The sequence below is a fragment of the Anopheles cruzii genome, chromosome 3 (assembly GCF_943734635.1).
Source record: "Anopheles cruzii chromosome 3, idAnoCruzAS_RS32_06, whole genome shotgun sequence".
Classification (NCBI taxonomy): domain Eukaryota; kingdom Metazoa; phylum Arthropoda; class Insecta; order Diptera; family Culicidae; genus Anopheles; species Anopheles cruzii.
Genome location: NC_069145.1, coordinates 14,844,977 through 14,855,552, shown reverse-complemented (window position 1 = coordinate 14,855,552; position 10,576 = coordinate 14,844,977). Strand labels below are relative to the sequence as shown.

At 46.5% G+C, this 10,576-nt stretch overlaps 1 protein-coding gene across 1 annotated transcript in view; it reads right to left on the bottom strand.

Moving 5' to 3' along the window:
• The window catches only part of LOC128269910 (serine proteinase stubble), a 34,199-nt gene extending 23,901 nt beyond the window's left edge, over positions 1 to 10,298 (bottom strand). Inside the window, exon 1 of the mRNA XM_053007314.1 lies at positions 10,184 to 10,298. Coding sequence (XP_052863274.1) covers positions 10,184 to 10,298 — 115 coding nt within the window. The remainder of the gene's footprint in view (positions 1 to 10,183) is intronic.
• Between the last annotated feature and the right edge of the window lie 278 nt (positions 10,299 to 10,576).

Genomic DNA, 10,576 nt, shown 5'->3' with positions numbered 1-10,576 from the left:
TAGTCTTTCCCAAGAACCACCCATATGCGGTGAACCGGGAGTTATGAATCGCATCGCCGCGTTCTCATCTAGAATGGGTGATAGACGGAACAATGAATGTTGATTAAGGAGTCCCGGCACTTTCCCTTGTTTTATCATGTTGATTTCGGGAAACGACTCAGCTTGAGCCTCTCTTAACAACGTTTGTTCTGCTTTCGTATACTCTTCTTTGCAGAGTGGACTATTCAATGGCTTAAGTTTCAGTTTAAGTAACTTGAAGTTACTTACGGCCCGTAATGTGTAGGCCATCGCTCGTAATAGTCTGGTATATTTAGAAAAATGTGACCAATCAATCAGGTTGTTGGCCTGAGACTCCCAGTGCGCTAAACAGGTGCGGACTTCTGCCTTGCTTTCCCCGATAAGCCCTTGTTTCGGCCACTCGGTGGGTTGTAGATATAGGAATGGTGGTCCTCGCAACCAGGTGCTGTTGAGTTTGGTAAGGTCTGCTCCCCACCGTGTTGCCTCGTCGGCAGGGTTCTGTTTTGTAGGTACCCAGTACCACTCTCGCCGATCTGTTAGCTCCTGGATTTCTCCCACGCGATGTGCCACAAAGGGGCGATATTTCTTGGGGTCGGAATGTATCCAACTTAATGCGGTGGACGAATCTGTCCAGAAATATCGCTGCGTCACTCTGTAGGAGTGGCCTTCCGCCACATATTTGGCCATCCGTGCGCCTTGAACACATCCTTGAAGTTCAAGGCGGGGTATCGTCAGTATTTTGACCGGTGCTACCTTGGCTTTTGCCATTACTTGTGCCACTTTTATGGTTTTCTCATCATCTATAAAGCGAAAATAGGACACGCAGGCGTAGGCCAATTCGCTCGCGTCGACGAACGTGTGTAACTCAACTCCTCGTTGCACTCCCGAGATTGGTTTCTGACAGCTCGCTTGGTGGTAGTAGCACCTAGGCACACGCACTTCGGCGATATTTCCCAGTGTGTTGAGCCATTTATGCCATTTGGGTATTAACTTGCCTGTTATCTGTTCATCCCACAACGTCCCTTCACGCCATGTATCCTGTACCAACATCTTTCCTTGTATGAGGTACGGCGCTAACGTTCCCAAGGGGTCAAACAGCGTCATCACGCACCGCAGTATTTCGCGTTTTGTCGGGATCTTTCGGCTTTTGATCAGCTCTGCTATCTCGTTTGTCATAGTAGTGGGAAAGTAGAACTCATCTTGTTGAGTATCCCATTTTAACCCCAGCACCTTTTCCGCATGATTTTCAAAGTCATGAGTCTTAATTTCTTTTGAGTTAGTGGCTACCTTTTCACCCAGACTTTCCACTACGCTTTTGACGTTAGAACACCAGCCTCGGATGATGAAGCCTCCCTTCTGATGTATTGCGGTAACTTGTTTTGCAATTAGTATGGCTTCAGGTTGGGTTTCGAAACTATCTAGGTAGTCGTCTACGTAGTGATTTTGAGTGATCGCTTCAACGGCTCTTGGATATTCTTGCGTGAATCGTAGCGCATTGTGATTCTTTATGTACTGTGCCGTGGCAGGCGAGCACGTAGCTCCGAATGTTGCTACATCCATTATGTAGGTATCCGGCTTCTTCTCCGGGTCCGAACGCCATAGGAATCGTTGTGATTGTTTATCGGCCTCGATGATTCTTATTTGATGAAACATCTCTTTTATATCAGCACTCACAGCAACGGGGTATTGACGGAACCGGAAAAGTACTGTAGGTAGTGTACAGAGTTGGTCGGGACCTTTTAGAAGAACTGAGTTCAATGAGATGTCATTCACCTTTGAGGAAGCATCCCAGATCAGCCGCGCTTTCTCGGGTTTCTTTGGATTCACCACTACACCCAGCGGCAGGTACCAAATTCTGTTTGGTTTGACTGTTTGTAATTCTTCATCAATAGCTATATGTGCATAGCCCTTCTGTATATATTCTTGAATTTGAGCTTCTACTCGTTCTTTTAATTGTTCGGTTCTGTTCAATTTACGCTCGAAACATTCGAGTCGTTTGAAAGCAGTTTGATAACTGTCTGGAAGATTCACTTCATCATACTTCCAGAGTAATCCGGATTCATAGCGATTGCCGATGTACTTGGTGGTATTCTCCAATATTTCCAGGGCACGTTGATCCTCAGCGGAGGTTATTGGGGTGGTCGATTTAATCGCTACCTCTTCCAACGCGAAGTACTTTTTCAACGTATTGTCCATTGACTGATCATCGTTACAATCGCAGGTGTGATAGTGACAGCCATTTGAAATGGTCTGTTTTCCGCCGTATAGACACCAGCCGAGTCGAGTTTTAACCGCCGTCGGGTGTCCCGAAGACCCTTCTCTTACTTTCTGAGGGACAATAAGAGAGATGTTGTCGATGCCTATCAGCATCTTCGGCTTCTCTCCTCTGTAGCTACAAAGTGGGATGTTTCGCAGGTAATTATACCTCTCCCTTAAATCTTGCGCTTCCATGGATTGTTCCGGGAGGTCCAAACTTTCCACCGTACGAACTCCATCCATTGGATACTGCCGATTCTGTCCTCGACCGGAAACCTTAAACGAAACTTGTTTAGAATTTCTTTCTTCACGTGTAACATTAGCAGTCCACTTCAAGCATAGTGGTTTTACCCTTCCCTGAAGTCCTAAGGAATTTGCCACTTCTTCTTCTAGGAGTGTTAATGACGACCCTTCATCAATGAATGCGAGAATTTCCAACTCTTTGTCACCATTATACAGCGTGACGCATATCATTTTGAGGAAACCATTTTCTTCTTGGTTATGATAAGCAATTGTCACTGGAGTGGACGCTTCCTCTTTATTCGTTTCGCCTTCTACGTTTTTATAATGAAGCAATTGGTGGTGTCGAGCTGTACAGTTGTCAACACCGCAGGTTTGCGTCCTATTACAAGGGGATTTATGCATGTTTAAACATGTTCGGCAAAGTTTTAAGGACTTAATGGTTTGCCAACGCTCATTTGCGTTCATCGCCTTGAACTGCGTACATTGCTCGATTTTGTGGCCATCTTGTTTGCACACAACACATGCCTTGATTATATGTTGGTTGGCATTGGTGTGTACTAATAATCTGTGTGGTTGCCCTTTCGTCGATTTTTCCTTAGCCATCGATTGGAAGGTGACGCTTGAAGCATCGTCAACTATTTCTTCCATGTATTGCGCGAATGTTTGCAAATTGGATTTGCTATTATGGCGACTGTATTCTGCCCATTTCATCTTGTATTCGGCAGGCAGTTTTACAATAAGGCTCTTTATAAGAGTGGGGTTATGCAAATGATCTAACATTCCCACGGCCACTATATGATCGCTCAATGCTTGCACGGCTGTCCCAAATTCTATCATCGATTCCAATTTATCTCCTCGTGGTGGTGGTAGTGACGCTATCTTTTCTAACAGAGTATCAATGACTAATTCGGGTCTACCGAACCTTTTTGTCAGCGTTTCGATCACCTTCGGCACCGAGTTGGGTAAAAGCAATCGGCTTCGCACCGATTCCAATGCAACTCCCTTTAGCGATCGTTGCAAGCGAATCAAGTTTTCGTAGTCTTGGTAGCCGCACGCTTCTGTTGAATAGTTGTAATTCGCTATAAACAAGGTCCAATCCTTAGGATCCCCATTAAATGTAGGCAGATCTTTGGGCAGCGCATGGCGGGCTGCTAATTGAGCTTTCGTTGGTTCGAACAAAGGCTTTTGCTCGGGGAGCGTTAACTGCTGTCGCATACGAGTGATTTCGTCGGAAATTGCCTTTTTTTCGGGTTTCGGTAATTCGTTGTCCTTCAACCAACTTTCAACTCGTTCGCCAGCTTGACTTCTTGGAATCCCATCTCCCAGCATGCCTTCTTCCTCTTCGGCATCCAGCTGCTCCTCCATCAGCCTTTGTTTTTCTTCTAGAAACTCTCTTTCGAATGCCAGCTCTTTTTCCTTCAGAGCTCGCGACTCTTCTAGCTGTTTGAGCTTGAGATCAATCCTTGCGCGTCTCGATGATGACGACGTGGCGAACGACATTGGCTTCGGTGGTGGTTTACAGCTTGCACACTGCCACGGTTCATTAAGTTCATTGACTTCAGCATTTGTCACGCCACACTCTTTATGCCACCATTTTTTGCAATCGCCGCAAGCTATCATCTCCTTCTGGGAAGCTGGCTCATTACACATGGCGCTGCAACAAACTTTCTTCGTCGCACCAACTTTAGACTTTGGTGGCATGATTGTGCCTTTTGTGAGTTAATCACGTACTGCTGTGAATATATCACTATTTGAGGTTGTGAATCTGTCACTATTTGAGGTTGTGAGTCTATCACTATTTGAGGTTGTGAGTCTATCACTTTTTGAGGTTGTGAGTCTATCACTATTTGAGGAACCAGAAGAGAACCCTCTCCTTACAAACTGTACAAGTTTTTCAGAATGTTGTTTTTCAGAATGTTGGCGTTAAACGCTTTCTTTCTTCTAAAGGATTTTGAAACCTTTTTTAGCTCCTTCGCAAACTATATTTTACTATTGGGAAGCGCTGAAAAACGTGTTCCACTTTCCTTTGTTCTCTACTGACTCCTCGACTCACTGCCAGGCCGTTTGACAGTTCCCTTTTGGGCCGTTTCTTTGGGCCTTTTTGGCGTCGATCACAGGGTGACCCGAACTTGTTTGGTGATTTATCTTTCAATTTAATTTATCCTCCTAACAGCAATACTTTGTTGATAAGTTCGTCTTTCGATGAGACAAAGTTACAGAGAGAGTGGTCAAAAATATGTTCATCTTTTATGTTTTGGGTGAGCATCGAGCAGGGTGTTCGTTGTTAATTGAACCGGTAGTACTCCGGTATTCAACACGGATCGCTGTGCGGGGTGTTACGTTTCTTTCCTTTTCATAATTGGACATTATATCAACAGAAAAAAACCAGTTTCTCCTTTCTCTTCATTTTCTTACCCGCTGCAATGTAGTGCCTCCGGAAGGGAGTAGCCACCATTTTTCATGCATTTCGAGTGCGAGGAGGAAAAATTCCATAGAAATAGACACAAAAGCTTACAATCTGGCACCGGCGCGGCAATCATCGCCTATCGAGGTATAGTTGCCCCACGCCGAAAAGCGATAATGCATCACTTTACGGGTCCGTGCCTCGGTCCCGGCCTTGAGATCCAAAATCATCACCAATTAGCGTAGTGATAGCGAGGCATTAATTCGAAGTGACCGTTCATCGCTCAACGCAACGCAGCCAGTTGCAGCCGAGTTGTGGGCATAAATATTCAGTAGCAGCTGTTGAAAGTGCAGCGCGTGGTTTAGCATATTTTGGAAAATCATCACTTTCCACACCCACGGCCCACGGCCCAAGGTTGGTGCTTTGACGGAGCAGGATTAGCGGATAAGACGGAGAAAATCTCTCCACAGCCGAATCAAAGCCCACCGGTCCCACCCGAACCATTCGTGAAGATGATCTGTGTTAACGAAATGCTAATCGTGGCCATGATAGATGAACATCAGCGTGCATCGCGAGCAGTTGCAACGAATGCAAGTGCAATGAAATGAATTTTATCGCCTCCAGCGGGAGAAAGGACCCCTTGCCTGCGCAGTAGCGCCACCGTGACGCACCGAAACAGCTCATTTAAATGTAAACGTGTGGAAAATGCCGGCCCTCCGATCAAGAGCACCCGGGCCGCACCCGGGGAGCTACACGACTAATCAATTTGTTTATGCTATCGTTTGGCTCCGACACGGGTTTCACAACTTTTTACCGGCCGCCGCTCGGTAGCTGCTACCGCCTCTACTGACAGGGCTACTCCTTGTAAGGCGCTGGGCCGACTAGGCTATCGTACCACGCTAAATGATCTTGTCGTCCGGACGTGGCCTGTCCGGATCGTGCGCTACAGCGGCGCTTGCCGACCGATAAACGTTCGTGGATCCCACGGGAGTCGTTTTTCGTGGCCGTGGCCGAAGCTTGTTTTGGCTGGGGGCTGGCGGCACGAAGGGATTACGCCCGCTTGCTACTCGAAGAGCTTGCTTGAAAGCGAGAGCGTTACGTGGGACTTGCAGTTGCACGGGGCGCCATGGATTGCCCGACTAGTTCCAAACGGGACGACCCGTCGGCCCGTCGGCCCGTCGGCGTCCGGTGGCAAATTTGTTTCCAGTTTATCTTATCTCCTCGATTGCAGCGGACGCTATCGCCTTCAGGACTGTCGATGGAGGTGCACCGGTAGCTGGGATTATCCAGGCCCGTTGCTTTGTGGCATAATGGCTTTCAATTACTATTACCTTGCTCAGTTCGGCGAGATATCAAGGAGCAATTAGCCCACGAATCACCGTGCACTTGAGGCATTTTACTACGGGTAATTAGATAAATTGTCAGCAGAGTACAAAGTGGCCTTCATTGTCGCAAACAGTTGAAGCGAAGTGAACAGTTGGCTCCTTGTTCGTAATCCTGTAGATATCGAGCATCATTTGGGATGTAGCATTTTTTTTGGTTCCGATGCGTTATGCCTATATGCTCCGGAATCAATCGATAAAGTCTAAACTATAACGCAAATTATAGGAGAGTTTGTCGCTCTAAGTTATTTGGATTCCTTTAAAACATTGGGCCATAACGTTACAGATCTTCTTCTTCTTCTTCTTTGGCGCTACAACCGCTGAGCAGTCTTGGCCTGCACCAGAGACAATGTTAATCTCTGATGCTCTCTGTAACATTTTTAATTTTTACGGGCGGGATTGTTAGCCCCACGCCAACCCCCCTGTCACGCCGGTATCGGGAATCGAAACCTTGGCCGGTTGAGTTGCAACCGATCCCGAGATTCGAACCACGGCCAGCTGCGCTGACAGCGAAGAGCGTTACCGACTGCTCTATCAGCGGGGGTTACAGTTACACGATCAGATCAGATCAGAGTTAACGTTACAGATCAATATGAAAAAAAATTCACAATTTTAACACTTCATTACTAATGATTCAATTCTTCTGAAGATTCACTTTTGTCCCCTAAATTGACAAATAAATTGGACACATTACTTCAATTATACTGCCTCAATACCTTCACTCGATTCCACTCGTGGCAATTGATGTGCAGTACAAACAAATTATAACACGTAACGCCATTCTGAAGGCTTTCTACACACTACCTAACGCCCTTTGCTCACATTGCTTCACGTTCTACAACATGTCACAAGAAGTCCAATCGCACTACTCGTCACTAGTTCGAATACTTGACGCTTAATCAGGGAAACGGTTCCTGTTTCGGTCCAGAACCAGGGCTCGAACCGTTATGATCCGGTCCGCCAGCACGCCGATCGATATATACGAACCGTCACGCGACAACCGGGTGATCATCGAAAATCAATCGCGATCTTGACAAGACAAGCCGCCGTCGCCTTCTTCTAATGGAGTTGTTTTTTGGTGCCGCCCAGCGACGACAACGACGACGACGGACGGAAAAATTAATTCCACGAAACCACGCGCCTGATTGGCCCAGATTTGGCCCATTTTGTTTAGATTCATTTTTATCCAGCCTTCACTCTACATGCCCAAAGCCGATCGGCCATAAAACCCTAGGCCAAATAGAGCGAGCCGCCGACGAGTCAGATGCGGACCCGGTAAACTCGTTTATCACATCAGCGATCGATCGAATCTTGCCGCTTTGCGTGATGTCGCCGCAAAACTTGACCGCCCACGCCGATCGCGGCAGGTCGTGCGCGGCGAAAAATTGCAGTCCCCCCAAACGTTTAGCATAAAACGTAGTAAAATCGCATAAGCCTAGAACCCGGGCCGTGTGTGGGGCCCACTAGCGGATTAATGGGTTGTATTTTTTAATGCTCCATTTGTGCCACAATCGAGACCGAAATGCAAATTATGCTTCCCGGTCCCGGACCACAAATCGTCCAGAATTAGGTGACAGCCCATGTCCCATATTGACGGCGAACTTGTGCCGAGTTTGCCGCGATGATTAGATTTCGCAGCGAGCGCTCCGTGGTTGCCATAAATCGTGCGGAAAACCATATGCCATTCCGCGAGCTGCTGGAAAGCGCTGAGAAAAATCGCTCAGCCCTGGCAAAAATCGATTTGTCAGCCGCAGCTATCCTGGCAAGCTGGCATTAGCATTTTATGGCCAGGCGGCGGAACTCGGACTGGAAGCGACAGCTGGACTGGACTGGAGGTTTTACCCAAAATCGTTAGCTGGACCATAAACATGGGGATACTCGAATTTCGAACGAATCGATGTAATTAATCATAGATTCTGGAACCGGCCGCCTTTGGCCACCGCGACTCGGCGGAGGTGGCTACTAATAGTGTCGCGGCCACGATCGTTGTTTTGATTGGGAAGCGGAATAATTTGGGAAGAATTTTTAATCTCTGCCTTGTGGACTTTTATTAGTGTCGCCAGATTAGGTGAAATGTTGTTGGACGAGAAATGAGACTAATGGCGTGCTGTTTATTAACAAACGAAAAATTAGGTTCAAACATTTGTTCGAAAGATAAACGGTAGGTAGTATTGATCACTCCTAATACGGTAAACGTCTTTTCGTTTATCTTACAGTCATCTTGATTTTTGTAAAATTCCAATTATCATTACCGTTAATGTGGCCATTTACCTTATTTTTTATTTTTTTAAGTTTTTTAAATTGGCAAAGTAAAATTTCTTTGCACGCATGTTTGTTCCTTCGGTGGTGATCATTATGAAAACCAAGTTTAAATGGTGTTTGCTGCAAAATATCAATTATTTGGCTTATTGACTGTTTTTCACTTTTCAAGTTAATACAGAAAACCCAACTGTTGGTAATAGTCAAACACCGCGACCGTTCCGTATCTTGAAGTCCTTTATTATCGATCACGAAAGAAGCGATCCGAAAGAAGCGACTCAAAATTAGTCCGTCTGGTCCGGCATTTCGCTTATCACTGCTGGTTCTTTCGTCATGCATAATCCTTTCTCACTCGTAAGCGGGTCGTGGCATGGCATGCAAGTGGCGGCTAGCTGGCTCTACCGATATCGGCGGCTGTCACTTTGTTGTTGTGATGTGTTGTGGCGGCTAGCTGGCTCTACCAATAGCCGCGGCTATTGGTAACACCAACGTTGGTCATTTGATTTGCATGGTAGGTGACGTTACGGGGCAATTTTGGTTTTAGATATTTGCTCAATAGCAAACTCGTTTAGCTTTCATTTGTCAAACGCAAAACGCTATCGTTTCATTCACTTTCATTACCAGCGCCTGGCGAAGTGGCCAGCAAAAAGATGACGAATGTCTCAAGATTATCAAATTCATTAGCGAAACACCTTCTCGCTGCCGCGACGCCGGAAACCACGAAGTTTCGAAGATATCACCTTTCCGCGTTCGGCTTCAAACGTTCATCATCACGGCCCGGCCCGATTCGACGCTACGCGTCTTCACCGAGTCCCTCCATCACTAACGGTGTCCGCGGACGGCGACGTCGATCGATTGATAATATTTTTTAATTGATTGGTAGAAACCACTACCGGCCGACCGTCGCGAAAGCGAAGCAATACCCATTAGCATAAACCTTTCCAGAGCGCGGCCTGTGTGTGTGTGCCTCGGAGGTCTTCTGCCTGCACGGCCCGAAAGGATAAATCAAATGCTTCATCTACGATCAACGCTCTCGGGCGTCAGCCTTGGTGTGTGTTTTTGCTGGGGGTGCTCAACACCCACCTCCGAAGACGCCAACTTTTTGGCCAGTTTTCCCTGTCTCGCGCGACTTTTTATGGTCGTCACTGATTAATTTATGCGCGCCAGTCGTAAATCTTTATTTTTCGACTCCGATATATTGAGGCCCACGGGGCTTAAGATGACTGCTGAAACGGACGACGAAGCGCACCGTCTCTCGGCTAGGGCCCGGGGCGGTTCTAATTGGCAAACGGTGCCGAAATCGTGCCGATCTTCGAGCGAGTTCGCTCGATCAATTAGTCGCGGTTTGTAAAGTTTTACGTGCTAATTGTTTTGCTAGGCCAGATCGTTGGGCCAGATTGGGCAGGGTTCATCGCGCCACAGGCATGCGAGTTGTGAATTTGTGAAATTCTATAACTGGCCGCGGCTCGCTCGGAGGTGCCGTGGGACCGGGGCACGTTACGAGAGAGAGAGACTTTCGGCGCTAAACGGCGGAACCATTATTAGGCGCAAACTTGCTTAGTAACGGTTCATGGTGTTTTGGGGGAAGTTTACATAATTATCCATGAGCTGCGATACTCACCTATATCCACCATCGAAAGCCTTTTTAAGCGACATTTATATGACCATATCAGTTGTCCTGAAAGATGAGAAAGAAAGGGAACGATAAGTGTCAGAAGAGTGGCAACGATGAACATTGATTACATAATAATCATCCTGAATTTGGAAATATTAAATCGAATGACAACGAAAATAGCAACATAATTGATAACAAATTAATTTGGTTAATGAGAACACCAGGAAGTTACTTTCACATGCTGTTGGTAAGTTGTAAAATATTCTGCGATACAAATCATGCGCCATGTCCGAATTAATTACTTATCTCCGACGTGCACCGGGCGTTTTACAAGCTTCGACAAAAGAGCATTTTAATTGATCGATTTTCTTTATGTGGAACTTAAACAACAGGGGGCAG